We start from the raw sequence: 18,541 nt of genomic DNA on the forward strand, positions 1-18,541 counted from the left end.
AAGTCAAGGAAACAACAGGTGAGCTTCTGTGGGACAAAATCTGTAGGAGGAGGAATCAGCAGATGAATTTTGGTACCCTTCAGAAGACATCATGTTTGTAGCACAGCACCATCTTCTTTTGGTGCAGAAAAGAGCAAATACAGTAACAGACTGCAACTCTTCAGTGACCCAAAATAATTTTGAAAAGAAAGGACAAAAAAGTTCCTAAGGATGAGCCTGAAAGGGTACTGCACGGTGTAAGAGTGAACCAGCAAGACCACTGAACACACTAAGCTACAATAAACAAGACACATGTGAAATGGCCAGGGAGTTCAGGGATAAGCTGTATGTAAGGGATAGGTGAAAGCAAGCATGTGTGTCTTCTAGTAGGAAAGGTGAATAAGAAAATAATGACATGAGAGCAGAGGGCAGAAATATTTTTTCTTCCTTATTTTCTTTGCTTTAAGTCTTTCTAAAAATGATAAACTATGTCCATATATGTAGTGCTGTTAGTATTCACTGCAAGGTAGCAAGAGATGAACACAGTAAAGGATCCTAAGGCAAGTGAGATGTACTCAAGTCAGGCTAGACTGATGAAATTTCTTCTGAGTGCATAGGAGCCAAGAAAAACAATCTCCAAACCATTAACAAGCTTCTTTGAAAAGTCCTAGAGGAAGCTCGAAGCCCCAGGGGATCAGTAAAAGGCAGAGTTGGTATTTGCCTTTAAAAAGGAGGTAGACCAGGAGTTTATGTGCCAGTCAACATAATTTCAATTAGGATTAGAATTCCAAATGCTCTTGATAGATTGAAAGAATAGCCTGAAATCAATAAGATGGGATATGTTAAAAGACAGGTGCAAATTACATTTGAGGAAGAAGAAAAGTTGGATTTATGTATACAGATTGTAAATAGCAGCTAAGATGACAATACTGCAGAAGCAGAATCTAGGGCTATAGTGGACTGCAAATAGTGTGGGATTCATTACCTTCATCCTGTTGCAAGAAAGGGCAAATGTCATTTGCAGCCTCATTAATGGGAATGTCAGTTGTAAGACAGAAATAATTACTGTGCTTAGCTGAGAATGTCAAAGCCTCCAGAGGACTACGGCACTCATCTGGGCACCTCTCACTCTCTAGAAAGACAGGAATAGGCTGAAGAAAAGAAGGAAAGGAATAGAAATAAAGGGTTTAGAATTCCTGGTCTGGTTGAAAGTCAAAGTCTTCAATCACATAAAGAATGATAAAGAGGACAACTATTAGTTACCATTGTGTGCTATGTAAGGGTAAAATTACATGTAACCGTCTTGGTTTGTAGTAAGGGGGGAAAACTTGCAAGAAGGAAATCTTGCTCACTGTAAGGGCAGTTTAGCCCTGGAGCAGGCTCTACCCTGTGACCAGAACCACAAAATCCTGGTCAGCTGCTAAGAGCCATGTAGACAGACACCAGCTGAGGACAGTCACAGTGGGCTTGCTTGCACTGCAAGTCACAGAACGGGCTTTGGTGGTCCCTGCTTGCTTCCTAGTCAGCCTTGCCATGATGCTAGGATGGTGTTGGTCATGAGTATTGTTTTCGAAGTAAGAGATTAGGGCTGTTCTTAGTGGCCACTTTGCCTTCATCTACAACACCTACCCAGGATGATGCATAAAGGGCAGGAAATCTGGGATGCAGAGCAGGGACAAATGCTTCCTCCACCTGCACTTTGGACGCTTTGTGGCTGTGTAGCTCATTATCTGAGGGCATGTGCGCTTAGCCTGCATGTGACTGAAGCATCTGCTCAAGCAGGACAAACATACGGATGGTTGCGTTTTGTTTCTAGAAATGATTTAAGAGATGCCCTGGCCTGATGTTCTGGAGTTTCAAGTGCTCGCAATTTCCATTAACTTCTGCCAGGGGTGAGGGTAAGCATGCAGCACTTCTGCCAACAATAAGTCACTGTTCTAAACCTTGTACCATAACATGAAGTATCTGCCTGCATGGGAAAATTTTCGTAGTCATTATTTATGTTATTTTGAATGATTTTAACTATTATAGGAGAGAAAGGATTTAGTACAGGTGAAAGAAATCTGGGTTTGATATTCTGCAGAGAAGGTCTTCTAAGGCTTTTTTCTTATTGGGGTTATGATATTGCTAGTTGGAAATAAGGCAATGCCTTTTTACGAAGGTTCCTCTGTAGGAAGAATTAATTTTAAGGATATATCTGGGAATCCTGCTTCTCAGCACAACCACCAAAGGCTCTAATAGAACTCTTAATCCTTAATAGAGTTAGATTAATCTAGCTACCACAATACTGATTCTTCTATATAAAATTGCTGAACCAGATCCAAGAGCGCATTGGAAGGTGTTTGCACTGGAAAAGCTGATCAAACATTTTCCTTGAGTAATGCTGTTGAGGAGCTGGTGCTTATAGGTGACTAAAATGACTTGTAAAAGGGTAAAATGAAATGCAGAAGACTGAAGTGGAAGCCGTTCCCTCGGCTCTTAATTCAATATGCTGATGCTCCAGCTGTGCATCTGCTGGAACATTGTCTGTTCTTCCTGTTTCTTTCATCAGACTCTCGCATCTCTGGGAGAGAATGAGAATTTCTGCTTTGCATGAGAAGCCAAAAGAATTTCACCTTAAAAAAACAAATCACACCCACATTTGTGCTGTTTTCACCTGCTTAAGGATTTGGGGGTGGGGGGGCAGAATAAATCCCAGCCAGCTACATCCCCTGTTCATAGAAAAATCCATAAAGCAATATTGCATCTCAGCTCTTTCCTGATTCCTGCAATTTCTCCTAGCTGCTTCCTAAAAGTGCTGTTAGTGCAAAAATAACCAAAGGAGTCTTAAGACTTACAGTAGCTTGTAGCATTGACATAACCTACAAGCTTGGATGAGTTGTATTTTATTAATATGTTGAGCTGGAGGCAGAGTCCACTCTCCTCTCAGAGATATTGTTGATCAGTGTAAAGTGCCGCTTTCCAACCGGGAGCTGTTCTGAAGAGTTTGTGTGGAACTGACAGCAGTTTCCCTGCCTACATAGACAAATGTCAAATAAAAATGTTACCAGTGACGTTACTAGGCATGAAAGGCACTAAGAGAAATCTTTCCGATCTACTTCTCTGGGCTATCAAACTTCTTTGAAAAGAGGGCCTGGAGGCAGAAGCTGTGGAATTGGTTGAATATTTGGAATTATTCTTGTATATCTTTGAGAGCAGTATACTTTTTTTCCCATTTCATTTATAACTCCTCTTGACGCTAAACTAGAGTTCTCTGTGTGACCACATCTTTCCAATCCAAAATAAGAAAGACCATATATACATGTTCTGGAAAATCATAATTTATGTGATGACCCTCCTGCATTTTTCATGTGATGCCTGCAAGTATGTTTCTGAGAAATGATGCTTGTCTAAACTATGGAGGAACTTCTCATTTCAACTAAAAAGACAGCTGTGTCCTATAAGTGCAAAAATAGTTTATCTGCACACTATTATTGCTGTATTAAAGAGGAATTAAGCTGTGAAATACCTGTTAGGAGTTTATGATTAATAGGCTGTAACCCCTACCTTTATGGAGATGTTTCAGTTACACTGCAGTGCAACCATAATCATAACCATACAGTTATGATTAAATGGGTTTCAAGTGTTTAAAGACCTAAACAAGTTTGATCTGATTTTTATTTAACTCAGATTTCCCTGCCTTCCCATATTGTTGTAACAGTTCTCCATTGAGCATATTTCCCTAGTACTTATTATTAATTTATCTTCATTTCCAAGATAAACAGGATTTTTCTTACATTATTAGACAATCCGTTATGTGCTCAGAATGTGATCATTCAGGAAGAATACAGTGTATTTTTTTCACATGAGATAAAATGGATGTTTTACTTTGAGAGAATCTAAGTATTCAGTTGACAAAGGAATGAAAGCTAGTGAGTTAAAAACGATAGTCTCTTATTTCTAATGATGTTTAGTGCAAGACCAATGCACCAGTAAAGTCCTTGCCTGGAACTGCAGCGGGGTAGCCAAAGCTTAGAACCCCAAAATACAGATTAGTACTGATGCAAAGCACCGTGAGAGGCCTTTGCTACAGAACGAGTGTTCGCCTTAAGTCCTAGGGTCTTGGGGGCTTGTTCTCTGGGTTTTCAGGATCTGTGCCCATTAGAGCGAGGCCACACTTGCAACCTGGAGCCTCTTTTGCCAACCAGGTACCTAAACGCTGTCTCCAGCATCTTTCAAACCACCTGAAGTTCTGCGAGGGGGTAGGGCTCAAAGGCCCATTTTGCCCTGTACATTCACTGACGTGGTGAACAGGGAAAAACATTTTGCTGTGGATCTTCACAGCAGGGCTAGACAAATCCAGCCAGTGTGCTCATCATCGACATTAGCTGCCCAGTGAACTCCTTGTATTTGCACATAGGAGAGAGGAGGTGTGAGGGCAGTTCTAAAGTGGAGGAAATTGATCTTTTCTTGCAGCAACTAATGATAGTGCTAATTGGGTGACCGATTATCTGGATAAATGTTCCTGCCATCAATAGCAACCTAAAAGAGAAAGGGATACCCTACTGTAATGCATGTCTTTATAATGCTTTTTATATTTAAATATACTTAATGGCACAGGTATTCAGGAGTCTACTGTAACATGTACTTTTTTCTGTTTGCTGTCTGTAGTAACTGATGGTTTCAAAACAGGACTAGAAGTGTCATCCTTCTTGACAGCATGAATGTGATTCAAAATCTTCTCTAGTCATGGTTCTTGATAGAAGCAGTGACTGGATCAGACTAAAGTATTGAATATATTGATGTTATAAGAGCAAGAATCTGCTTTTTGTGTGTCGCTATAGGATACCCATTCTTCAGGATCTGTACGGGACTAATTCATTTTGTCAAGTAGACAGGCTGTAGAAAGAGTCTGGTTTGGAAACTTCACTTACAGCTTTTGTCAGAGCAATACTCGGGAGTTTGTGCACTAATTAAAAGCTGTTCTTTCCAAATTAACTGTTCAATGATTATATAGCACTGAATGTTTTTTGTCTTGTTTTTCTTGTATTTGAGATGATGTTTATGTGAAGACCTGATTTTCTTAAGTGTAATTAACTGTTTGAGAAAAATCAGTGTTCAGAGGTGGAGCTTTCTCTAGATGGTCCTCATTTTAGATGTACTTTCAGAGTACTACGTTTTTACAATTTACTTACTCTTCTAGCCTGAGACCCAAGTCCTTTCAGACAACTGTCATCTGTTCTTGCATGCGTGTCACAGAATGATTCCCTAAAAGCTTTCTATTGATATAAATTGCCTGGGTTATCCCACTCCCTAACAGCTTATGGAGCCCTGCTGGTGTACTGAATAATGATTTAGCAGCTGGATGGAAGACTTCTGTCCCTGGTGTTGAGAAAAGGACATTCCTAGTTGCCGTAGGGAGAACATGTACCACCTTCTCCTCCCCTGTTCTCATTTTAAAAACAATGGGTCATTTTTATGTCTATAAATTCCATGGAGTGCTGCTGTAGATTCTGCTTTTGGTAATGACGGAAGATGGCTGCTCAGGTCTCGTGCACAGAGCCGGGGACTCAGCCAGTTGGTTCTCAGGTTGTGCTTCGCTGTGTCTAAGCCGCGGGCCTTTGCAGTATAAGTTCTCTCCAGCTCACTCATGCAGGTTCGAGCTGCAGCTGGTTGCGAACCCGTGCAATCTGCTGAATAGCCACGTCTGGCAGAAGACCTCGGAAGGCAGAAACTCTGTGCTGCAACTGAGGACGTGCCAGCAAGCAGAGCTCTTCTGACATTTGACTGTGTATGCACTGTATGACACAAAGTGTAAGGATAGCACAGAACTGAGGTCTGGTAAATGTGTTTACCAAAAATCAGATTGTTTCATAGTGGGCAGTGTTCCAACAAGTATTAGCATGATTTCTTTGGAAGTCCTTTGATTGAAGGCTTGATTTCTTTTGAACAACCACTGATGGCTGCTATTACAGCAACAGATCAGCGCAAAAGACTCCAAGTACTTTTTTAAAGGAGAAGAACTCTCTGAAGATTGTATATGGCCACATGTGCAGCTGGCTATATAGATGAGTGCATATACTTAGGTCTAGAGAAAATCCATTTGTCTGGATTCCAGCTGATGAATGACTCCATTTTTTTCAACATGGCTCCAGCAGAGCTTCATCTTGGCACCATAATCTTTTCCTTACAGAAAACCCCCGTCGTTCACTGTAGACAGCACTGTGGTGTCTTGGGAGGGAGAGGAGAGGCTTGTCTCAGTGCTGCACAATCCCGCCTCAGATTTGCTGCTTATTTGGGTCATTTCTCAAAGTAATAGTCAATATAAGATATGAAAGATAAAGGTACAAGTTACCCTTGTGCAGTACATGTGAAAGCAAACAAACTTCTGGGAAGAACTTTGCAACTGGTTTAAAATAGTTTAAAATAGAAAAGGCATTTGTCTGTATAGTAGAGAACCATTGTCTTTGAAAATATAGTCTTGTTTCATGATAACACAATAAAAAGGTGTAGTTTCATCTTGTCATCTTGAAGACTTTGATGCATTTTCTCTGTCAGTTGACCAAAGTCCATAAGTATTCTAGCCAGATTTTTCCTCAAAAAAGTAAGTACATTTTGTGTTTTTAAGAGATGCCGAAAGTGATGCTTCTTGAAATATTTAAATGGCCTAAAAGTGTAAATCACATTTATATGAACAACTTGAAATTTAGGAACCTAAATGGTGTAGTCAGCGTGAGATTTCCCTCCCCTGCTGTGGTGAGACAATGGGGAAGAGGGAGAGCCGTTCAGACTTCACACGCCTTTAATCTGCTGCTGAAAGTGAGATCATGACTTTTTTCTTCTGGGAAATAGACTGAGACCACAAGCTCATTCCATTTTGTATAAATCACCAAATTATTATATAGTAACAACTTTTGGTCTCTCTAATGGGAATTTGCTTTTAGGCAATGTCTTAACACTACAAAGTATCATATCTCCTTGCTAATATTTTATTTTCCCCTTAATTTCATGCAAATTTGATATAGAAAAGTGCAGTCTGCAGCAAACATGTTTTCTTTTCTTTTCAACTTCCTGTAGGAGTTCTTCATATTTTCCGCAGAGTTGGGAGAAAAATGTGAAGCAATAAGTGAGAAATTGGTGCATCTGGAAGATCAACTGCAAACTTCCGTCTGCAGAGTTGATGAAGGAGTTATTCATATCCTTTTTGATATAGCTATAGATACTTATCAATCTATGTAAGTATGTGAAATACTTGCCTTTCAGATTCATATGGAGTACTAGTTTTTACTGCAGATGAAGTACATTAAGAAGAGGAGAATTGATTGTCTTGCTGAAGTGGGTGTTTTGGTTGTAGCAGCAAGTTTTCCTACAGTGCATTTTCACTGTGGTCTGATCCAGCTTCAATTGATTTAAACAGAATTTAGGTCTTTGTAAATTGAGATTAGGCACTGAAAAGCCTTTATTCTACTGTTAAAATCCTTTGGTTTGTAATGCTTATATAAGTAAACACCTAGTGCACCAAAAGCTGCATGGATACAAGCATCCATGCACCTGCATTTCCCAACATGATTTAGCTATATTAAATGCTGCATCATTGACTCAGACTGTGTATATTGTCACATGGAGTTTGGGGTTTTTTCCTTTTAAAAAAATGGGCAGCAGATGCATCATGTGGCGCCCTATGCAATTTAATCTGCCTCTAACACTCCAGTGCCAGTAACCGGATGAGATGTTGTCTTATAAAGCACCCTTATCTCTTTCTCTGCTTCATCTGTCATTCAGTATCTGACTGAATATTGCTGATCCTTTATGAGGCGTTTGTTGGACCTACATCTGTGGACATTTTTCAACATTTAAGAGCACAGAGTATTGTTTCATTTGTAACTTTCATAGAAAAACTTACCACGAAAGAGATTTTGTTCTTCTAAGAACGGGAAAAGAGAATAAGAACCAGTGAGGCTGAGGAAGGTGAGAGCACTGAGCTGTGGTTAGGTTTTAGTGGAGAAGAGATGGCAGGCAACGGGATAATGAAGAAAGATGAATAGATTGAGGTTGGAGAGATTAGCAGGAGAGCCCTTACAGATACCTGAAGGTGAGTGGAGATGACAATGGTGCTAGGAAGCATTCAGTTCCTCCTAAGTTGAGGCAGGCAGTCCTGCAGGAGACAGTTTAGAGAAAGGATAATAAATAGAATGTGTGCAAATACTACTGTGTTTTAGGTAATTGGGCACCTATTGCCAGTTCATTGCAAAATTCCTATTCTAGAAACTTGGTTTCTTTAAGGCGGGGAGGTGCTGGGGGAGTTGCGTCAGAGGGGAGAAACCCAGTCACTAATTTGTTACTACTTCAAATCTTTCTTTTCTAAGCATTTCAATGCACAGAAAAATTATTTTCTTGTATTTACCACAGGCCAGTTTGCAATATTCTTTTAATCATATTTACAGCATGCGTGCTCGCTTGCAGTTGTGTTGCCCTGATGCTGTTTGTGAGCGTTCTTTTCAGAGCTATATGGATGTGTGTGTAGAGCATCAAATTCCTTCCTCCCTTTCATTTACTTGCTCTCAAATTAGCTTTTCTCATTGACTCTAACAGAAGAACACTGAGGGTTGGAGTTACGGGTTCTTTGCAGTGGATTTAAGTTCATGTTCAAATCAGACAGGTCTAATCATAGTTACAGTTTACTAGGTAAGGTGAAATAAGCTGAAAAGCTGCTTTTTTTGATTCCTGAGGAAAATACACTACAAGTATGTAAAATACTAGTATTTGTATTTTCTGTGGAGCGTGCATATTTCTTTGTAGCTGTTGAAACTGCAAGAGTTAGTTGGAAAAATAAAATCTAATCATCGAAAGTTTGAGAAGAGTTGTAGATTAGTCTTGTTCTAAGCCACAGTTGTCTGATATAGATCTGATTTCCTCTATCAGTGAAATTCAGCTCACGTTATGTAAGTATAGAAATGCACACTGTGTGATACCCTGGTCCTCTTAGCAAGACCATCAGTCACAAAATAAGAAACCATGTTTAAAACATAGGGACATACAGAGAAGCAGTTCAGCAATTCAGCTACCCCTCATTAACATTCAGTTGCTATTTCAGAGGTAGTCCAGATCAATGTGCATGAAATGTTGCCATCTGGTACATGTAATCGCTGTGCTGTACTTGAAAAAGGAATGGGAAAAATAGCTACCACAGTGCTACAGACCTGTAGATTGTTTGGGGTTTTTTAAATAATAACTGCTCAGTGCATATAAAATAAACTTTCACTCATTGGTAACTTGCCTATATTGCAGGAACTAGCACCGAGATTGGTGCAAATAATTAGACTCAGTAGAAGAATTTATGATTAATAGATGGATCTATTGTTTGCATGGTAGTTTATTTGGGTTTAAATAAAATAATTTCTTATCCCAAATATTGGACAGTTATGTAGTCTTCATTAAAAATCTGTAGAACTGTGAGAGCAGGAACTGAAAGATCTGGAATTGTAGTGAAAGCAGGATACATTTTTCAAACTCTCGTTCACTGGTTATTTTCACCCTTCCCCTCAGTCCCCCAAAAAACTGCCTTACGCATGAATGTTACAAACTGTTATTAGGTCAAAAATCTAACTAGGGGCTGCACAGATGTAAATTAGTCCTGTTGTCTGGTTATTAAAAGACTTCTAAAGACTCCACTGAGAAAAATAAATTCCTGATGCTCTCGAGCCATTTGCCAATGTTTAGTGTGTGTCATAGCTTTGATTAATAATTAAGTTTGTATTAGAAGAAAAATCCCAGATGTCATTGTTTTTCATTCTACATTTTGATGGCATAGAACACTTAAATCAACCGTGCTGCTTGTCGTAATTGCCAGCACAACCTGAACAAAGGAGAAATCAAGTGATATTTCTTGGTCCTGAGTATATACCCAGACCCACTTGGGATTCTCATTTATTACTGAAGCCTTTCACAGCAAATATTAAACTGTACTTTTGTATAAAAAGCATCAAACAATAGCAGGGGGAGGGGAGGGAAGAGCTCGTCTGTAGCACTATGACATATTTGCTAAATTCTGTGTAGTACAACCAAACAAACCCACAAAACATTCAATTACGGTTAATCATTGGCGAGTGTATGAAAACAGTCCACATGATTAATTGGAAAAACCAAAGGATGAGAGGTGACTCATTCTAGTGTCTAAGGAGCTGATGAGAGGTGTTACTTTCCTGACAGTAAAGGCCTGGAATTCCCAGTAAAATTAAACGGAGCCTATATTGCAATTTCACAGTCATTTTTGGTTTTAATTAGCAGTTACGTTTTGATAGACAATTTGAATGCATGTAATAGTTCCTCCTGCTGAAAATGCTTTTGTTGGAAGAAAACCTGACTGGACTATTATTATAAAAGCAATCTCCATTCCTCACCCTAAAATGGGCATTTTAAACAGTTATTCTGAAAATAGAATTTTGTACCTAAACGTTCATTAGGCATTGCAGGTCACTTGGCTAACCCTTCGCCTTTCTCATACGGCAGGCTCTCACACAAGTCTCGCTTTACATCAGCGTAGGTTTTTGACAGAATCAGGAGCACAGATTTTAGCTCCGACTGTACCTCACTGAGGAATCTCACCCGAAGTGAACCTGTAAGAAATTTTGGGATGCCAGAATTTGGATGGCAGGAGGGTGGGCTGTTTCCAGTGTGTGCCACATTGAGAGACCATGGTTCTGCCTTTCTTGTTTGTGTTGTGATGGAGGTAGATCAGTGCATTTCCACCCAGGGGCTGCAGCTTCTTTGTCTTCCATTTTGTGCTGCAACAAGTGTTTTGAAGACAGATCTGATATCCAGATCACTGAAGTGATCCATTTCTCAAAATGTTGCAGTTGTTCTCTTGGGGTTTTTTTGTTGAGTATTTTTGAGGGGTGGTATTTTGGGTTTTGCATGGGAGGGGCATTATGTTAGTTTGTAGAAACACATTTGTGGCTGTGAAGGGGGTAGACGGGAATGGAGGGGGGAAATGGAAAAATCCTAATCAAGTTTCCCTACCACAAGCACCCTTGTATTTTATAAGAAGAAATAAGTGATGGACTTCCAAAGGCCATTTTTCTGTCTTGCTCTGAGAACACACAGGCCTCGTATAGGAGCAGTAGGGACTTGCTCGGTGTCTTTCTTTCACTCCCAGGAGTGAGCTACTATAAGGCCAAAATCCAGGGCATTCCAAATAAACATTGAATTGTCTTGCCTCTTTGCTGGTCCTTTGGCACATAGCACATACAATCACAAAATCATTTAGCGGGAACAGACTTACTGAGATCATCTGGTCCAACTCCGTGCTCAAGCACAGTCACCTAGACCAGGTTGCCCAGGACCATGTCAGGTTTTGAATATCTCCAAGGATGGAGACTCCACAACCGCTCCGTGTTTGACCACAATCACAGTAAAAAAAAAAAAAGTTTTCTTGTATTCAGATTCAATTTTCTATTTTAGAACTTTTGCCTGTTGCTTCATGTTCTGTCAGTGGACACTAGTGAGAAGAATCTGGCTCCCTCTTTGTTCCCACCCTTCAGGTATTTATACACCATTGGTAAGATTTCCCTGAGCCTTCTCTTCACCAGATAGAACAGTCTCAACTCTCGGCATCTCCCCCTATGGCAGATGTTCCAGTCCACTAAACCAGCCCTGTGCTGGACTCGCTCCAGTAAGTCTGTATCTTTGTTGTACTGTGGAGCCCAGAACTGGACCCTGCACTCCAGATGGGACCTCACCATTGCTGAGTAGAGCGGAAGGATCAGCTCCCTCCACCTGCTGCCAGTGGTTTTCTTAGTCCAGCTCAGGAGGTTGTTGGCCACCTTTGCCACAAGATGCATTGCTGGCTCATGTTCAGCTTGCTGTCCACCATCACCTGAAGGTCCTTATCTGCAGAGCTGCTTTCCAGCTGGTTGCCCCCTGCCATGTGCAGAGGTGCCTGAAGTTAGGAGAACCATGTGTGACTATGTTGTGGGACATCTAGGTGAGCTTCTGTCTCCAGCTGCTGTAATATTCAGCTGTTAGAAACAAGCAGAATAGTTAACCAGGTAAAAAACCAAAACAGAACACCCTCTTTCTGATTATTTCTGTTCTTCAAGTCTTAATTTCCTCTTCACATGTCCAAAACTGCTGTTATTCTCCAAAATCTCCTAGGCTTTCCCTTACATCAGCCCTGTGGTAGTCATTGACTGTCCTTTTGTCCTACAATATACTCTTAGTTTCTAACTTTTCCTATAGGAAGGCAACTGGTTTGTAATATCTGCCTTTTGTCTCTTTTCCCTCAACATCTGTGCTAAAAGAACAGAAGATATGGTGATGAGCCCATTTTTTTCCAAAAATTAAGTAGCTCCACAGTAATTAGATTGGCTTTTCATCTCCTTGTAAATCATGGACTCGTGATGGTCAAGTCTTTTAAAGAGAGAGAGAAAGTCAAATAGGTGTCTTCAACCAAGACAACATTAGAGCTGCAGCATTGTTGCAGAATATGGATTGTGTTTGCCTGAAGCTGTTCCCAAGGACTTTAATTGACTGCTCATGAGACATTAGAGAGATTTTGTCAGTTTTTCACAGGAAGACAGCAGGACCAGAAAATGGTCCTGGTTGAAACTTGTTTTGGCTCCTGCCTTTGATACTGGCTCAATATCTGCAGCACTGGATAGAGAATTTAAGCATTTATATGTGGACCCATGCAAAACTAAGGGGTTTTTTCATTTTTAAAATGGTTGAAGTTCATATCCGTAACCTCTGTACATGGATAGAGATTCTGTGCTCAAGCTTGTACCATGTATTTTGCCTAGCCATAAAGGCTCTTTTGACAGTTATGAGTCTACAGCTGGTTGTGGTATTATTTATGAGATTATCGAAACTTGCTGTAGGTAGACTATGCAGTCATCTTTCTTGTTGCTCCATCTTCCTATTGGTTAGTTTCTTTCCCCTGTCACCTTCATTTTCCTCCATCCTTCAAGATTTCTGATCCAGTGGCAGTGAAATGTTTCAATTTTGCTTTTCTCTGTACCTGAAAAAAATTTTCTAATCACTTGGGATATTACAAATAACATCATGTAGTCAGAGACTGCACATCAGAAGTAATTAAATTTCAGAGGCTTCATGGTGTTTATAAACTGAAAAATTTCTTTTTTACCAGTTAGGTTTTCAGCAGAGCATCATGATTAAGTTGCAGAGTGGTGGACAGTCCAGGACTGCTTACAAGAGGATAATAATGTTTCTTACTTCAGAGACGATGCAAAGCATAATTAATTTGCCCTTGTACAGTGCTTTGAGATCTTAGGATAGGAGAAGTTTTGCGTGTACTGCTATTACTTGTAATCAGAGACAGAATCCCGTTAGATTAATAGAGCTGTCCAGAAATTAGAAGTATGCCTGAATACTCCTGGTGAATGTATTAAGAGTTAAGACATCATATGAAATGTATGTAAATACATAAAGATGAACTTTTGAGGAACTGATAACAGAATCAAAAGCAGGCAAAAGGTTTTTCAAAGGCATAACTGTGACTACCTGAAATAGCAGTGATTTGTAGAGCTTTCCCATGGTCGTCTCTAGTTGCAATTTTTCAAAAGCTCACTTTTTACAGTCACGTAACCTGAGGGTGTCTTTTTTTTTTTTCTTGACATTGCATTGACATCGGAGTCAAGTAAAACAACATCTCATAATGGATGAGCTCTGTAAAGGATAAAGCCTGTCCTTGTGCATTACCTGTCCTCTGCTTTGTATTTTTGAAATAGTGGTATTTCAGTGTCAGCCTGTTTCATTTCCCGTGAAGTGAGTTTCTGGCTCTCTTAGAGATCATTTGATGGTCTTCTGCTAGAAATGATCTTACTTCTCTCTCCCTTGACCCACTTGGGTTTGCCTTTTGGGGTCCTTGCCCTTCAGCCATACCTGTACAGGATGCCTCAGTGTGGATGGGGTGAGCCCTAGGGGACGTTCACATGGACTTGGTCACTAGTTTAGAGCTTCAGCAGTCTCCGACTTGTCTCACGCTTGCTTTGCTCTCCATGTAGCATAATCTGTGGAAGAGAAGATAAGTTTGGTTGTCTCATTGAGCTACACCCAGTCCTTGCCCTTGATTCATCAGTGGATAGTCTTACTGACAATAAGATTACGTTTATCAGCAGAAAGGCCGATGTATTGATAGTACAAACTGTGCTTATTCCCAGGAGAGACTAGTCATCAGAACAAAAAGCTCTACTGCTTAGGAAGCCCAGCTACTTAAACTTGTGCATGTCTCAGCAGTTGCCACTGTCCTACCTTCACCTGCCCGTCTGCTCAGCACTGCTGCACCCCTGGTATTCTTGCTGCCACCAGCTGCCACCTTCCTGCTGTCATGTTGGGAGAGAGGGAGGTGGAAGGTCTTTTAAAAGGCAGAGCCATTAGCTGTCATTTTCTTCCTGAGTGCCTTGCAGGAAACCTGAACTAGACAATGGCAAATAAAATGTGGAAAACTCTCTTTTCTCAACCAAATGAAGTATTTTTACTGAATTATCAGATGCTTTTCAGGTGGTCTTTTTCCTTTTAACGCACGACAGCATGACCTTGCTACTGCTAATCTCTCTGCTTTTCAACTTGTTCAAAGCATTCACTGTGAAGCTTTGTATTGCTTCATATTTGTGTTTCCTGTGCTATAATTATACTGATAGTTCAGCTAAGATTAAAGCCTTCTGGAGGTAAGTAGAGCAGAAACAGTTTCTCTGCTATAAGCTAATTTTGCTGTTTACCTCAATTCCCGCCCCGCCTTGCGTAGGTCGCTAATGCCACACAAGCTGTGGTCACTTGGCTTCTGTCTCGGACTGCTCCCGCTGCCCTGTTGCCTTCACCAGGGGTCCGATCTACCCAGGTCTGCGTCTCTGGCTTAAAAATCCACCCTCCATCCATCCGGGAATGCGCAGCTAGTGCTGCTGCCTCCATGGTCCAATTTTCTTATCTCCTTCCTTCCCATGAGGACCGTATCGAAGCAGTGTCCTCCATCCCCTCCCTTTTTTCAAGTGCTAAATAATGCTACTTGAGAACTTTGGTTTGCCTGGATTTTTTTTTTTTTGAAAGCAAGTGTGAGAAATGTATTAATAATTAATCCAAACAATTTGGAAGAACTTGAAGCTACAATTAGATAGCCACAGCCATCTGTTGTGAGCAGCAGAACAAGAATTTATTTAATAACTTGGAAAGAGAAGGGGGACTGCCAATCACCTATAGATTTATTCCTTAATAAAGCTTGCACAGTCTCTGCAGAGGGAGATCCAGGTGGTGAAGGAGACACTCCAGACCGTGCTGGTGCAACTTCAGCCAGCCAGGGAGGCAGGAGAAGAAAAGGCTGGAGACTTCCTCTGTGACAGCTGGTGTCCAGGAAAACAAGACTTGAAGGAATAATGAGCAGAAGGAGCTGGTAGGATGACATTAATTCACAAAGGGCTGCTTTTAGTAACTGAATACTGTTTTACCGAGCCTCGGGGATCTCTTCTCTCCCTGCATAACTAATAACTAAATCAATTATGGAGAAACAGAGCCTGGAGGTCTATCATCAGAAGTAGTCTACACAGCCTCACATGTCTTGGCACAGATTGGGAAACAGCTTTCAGAGCAGAGCAGGCCCTGTAAATGTGTAGATTACAAATTGATACATTTCAAGTGAGTCTGCAAAGTTGCCTTTAATGTCAGTGAAATGTTCTCCTTGAAGACTCGTAAACAGTATCTGTCTTCCTTACTTGTGGATTTTTTTCCCTCTGATTTAAAAATGTAGCGTTAAAGCTGGAACATCTAGTATTTCTTGAAAAATAGCTGTAAGAATAACTTTTTTTTTTTCCTTTGGCTTTAACAGCTTTCTTGCACTGAATGTATTTTCACATTCTTGACAATAATTAAATCAATAGGATGAAATTCAAGCTACCTGAGTTCTTTCAGCTGAAATTTGGACCTCATTTACTTGGTGGTATTGAGTACAGTCAAGGTAACTAACAGCAGCCTCTATGGCAGTAGTCTAACTCTTTTCATATAGGTATTAATATAAACTTGCTTTAGTATTACAGGGTTGTAAAGCACAAAAAAAATACTGTTGGTGATTTGTGTTCCTTATATTTAAATATTGTATGAACAGTAAGTCATTTAAGTCTCCTTATAAAGTTTATTACTACTATTATATTACTTTGATCTTATAGATTTCAGAAGGAATGGAGGGGGTTTTTTGCAGTAGACACATACGTATATATACCTATACATACTTAAACATGTATTTTTATAGGAAATAAAAGCAGTGTTCAACTGAAGCCAACTAATATAAATGATCTATATTTAGATCATTGTTCAAAACAGTTAATGTCTGTGGGAATTCATCATGTACTCTTACTTGGATAGTAATATATCTCTGCTGTCACAAAAAAAATCTGCTTCTGCCATATGAGGGTGAATTTAAAAAAAAAAATCTATTTGGGGTTTTTTTTGAGCCTAGAGGTGAAGAAAATGTCTTACAATTCAGTACTGTACTTTTTTAATACTATTTTTCTGACATTGTTAGAATGACATTTTTTGTGCTACTTCTGCTACTCATTTTATAGCCACATTGTGAAGGTTTTTGCAAATTTGAAGGTCACTGGACTACTAGCCCACTAAGATGGTGTTCATTTTCTTTGTGTTTTAATACTAGTTGAAACTTCTACCTCAAGGTTAAGTACATAGGGAGGGAGAAAAAAAAAAGTGCCAGGCAGCTGAAGCATAGAACAGGATTATAATTGTATCCAGGAGCATACGGTTGTCAAACCAGGGGAGCAGAGCTCAGGTGGTTTCTGTAGTCGTCAGATCCTCAGGGTGGAATTACAACCCTGTAATTCAGAACGTGGTTGACTTTTCTCATTGTGTAATATATGGGCCAGCATCTGTGTTGCGGTAAAGACTCTTGGATCTTCACCTTGCGTGGACTTTGCTCCTCAGTTCCCATCCCCATCTCAAATGGAGATCTCTTGCTGCTCTGTTTGACAAGTTTCTTTCTCCAAGCTTTTCTGGACAGTCCCTGTTCAACACCTACCTCCCCATAGTGGATTTGGCACTTTCTGAAACTCCCCCAGCCAGATGAGCAAGGCATTTGTCTCCAGCTTAAGGCAGCAGCCCGTGGCACTGACATTCAGCCCACATGGGGGGCCGGCTCCCCTCGGAAACCCTGGCTGTGCACACATTGTAGCCTGGCTGCCTGGGCATGGCTGTCAGCCAGAAAGCACTCATGGAAACCCACGTGAGTTCAGGTAAACAGAAAAAGCACACTGTCATGATAGTGTTTCACAGCTTCAGAGCACCACTGAATTTTAATTAAAAATCAACTTATGCAACCACTCTAATAAGACACTGAACTCCTGAGGAGAAGGGAAACTGAATCAGTCATCATTCATGTCATATTTGTATCTGTTAGCATTTACTTTATACATAATGTGGACTACTACTACTTTAATTTATTATTCCATTAACTTCACTGTTTGTTGTGGGAAGTTAGAGCCAGTAATCATTCCTTTTCTCAGACATGCTGAATAATAAGCATACTAAAAAAAAAAGTATACTATGCAATGTATCAGCTGCCTTTTATCTGTGGATAGAAAAACTTTCAAATAAAGCAAAGTATGTTTTTAACTACCCCAATGTCTGTTTGTACTCTGTGCAGCGTACAAGATTTTAGAAATTTCATCTGAGGGCAGGGGAAAGATGGGGAGGGAGGAGAGGAAATGAGAACCCTTGTGTGTGACTATTATTGTGCTGTTGACAGCAGTGATTCCTCTGCTTGGGAAATTCTGTGATGCTGTCTGGAAACAGTCTAAAGATGCATTCAAGACTAGAGTCTCACGGCAAAATGTAGCTATTTTCAGCGTGAAAGGGAAAGAAATATCATGCGGTGAGCTATACAGACAGGTAAAACCTGCGCTCGAGTCCTGGCTTGGCTCAGCCTGTCTTGCTGCGCAACTGAATCCTGCCTGCCTCCCTCCGTTCCTCACCCGAGGGAGGAAGGCTCTTTCCTCACCCATGAAGAAGGGTGAAGGAAAGGGAAGGGGCATATGACACTACACCAGCTACAGCAGTAGCTGACGTCAAAGCCATGCTCTCACAAGCCCTTATTGCCACAGGGAAATGACGAGAGGTAGGAAAGTGACTGTGGTGTCCCAAGGACCACTTTCACACATGCTTGCTAGGACTTTGTCACGTCCAGGTGGACTGGTCTCCCACCACCTGCAAACAGGAATCCAACCAGAAATAAGCCTTTTTTCTACCCGTGTTCTCCCTAAGACCCCAGTGCTCAAGGGTTTGAGGAATACATAGAGAAGCACGTAGGTGTTGTGTGCTGAAACCTCTGCCACAGCAATGGAGAGCTGCAAGACAAGGAAGCAGCTCACCTCAAGCAGTCTATCACCTGTGCTTTGAAGGAGGAGTTGTTGGTTGTGTTTTTACACATACACCCCCAGTGTACAAACATATTCTCAAGGGCCCAAAGAAGAAAGCGAGGAGGGATAGCACCCCAAAGGGGGTTTAGCTCCAGCCTAATACTTCTTTTCACAATCAATTAGCTATTTTTTTTTTTTTAAAGCATGACAGCTCA

General features: G+C 40.6%; 1 protein-coding gene across 11 annotated transcripts in view; it reads left to right on the forward strand.

The window, feature by feature from the left end:
* Positions 1-17,586, forward strand: part of DISC1 (DISC1 scaffold protein) — a 208,207-nt gene extending 190,621 nt beyond the window's left edge. For 10 of the 11 annotated variants that reach the window (XM_054821736.1, XM_054821737.1, XM_054821746.1 and 7 more), the window contains 2 exons: positions 7,036-7,152; positions 15,193-17,586. In XM_054821736.1, coding sequence (XP_054677711.1) covers positions 7,036-7,152; positions 15,193-15,342 — 267 coding nt within the window. In that variant the 3' untranslated portion in view covers positions 15,343-17,586. Of the gene's footprint in view, positions 1-1,795; positions 7,016-7,035; positions 7,153-15,192 lie in introns of those variants that run through there. The other variant, XM_054821747.1, reaches the window with a different exon arrangement.
* The last annotated feature ends 955 nt before the right edge of the window (positions 17,587-18,541 follow it).

This window comes from Grus americana, chromosome 3 (assembly GCF_028858705.1).
Source record: "Grus americana isolate bGruAme1 chromosome 3, bGruAme1.mat, whole genome shotgun sequence".
Taxonomy (NCBI): domain Eukaryota; kingdom Metazoa; phylum Chordata; class Aves; order Gruiformes; family Gruidae; genus Grus; species Grus americana.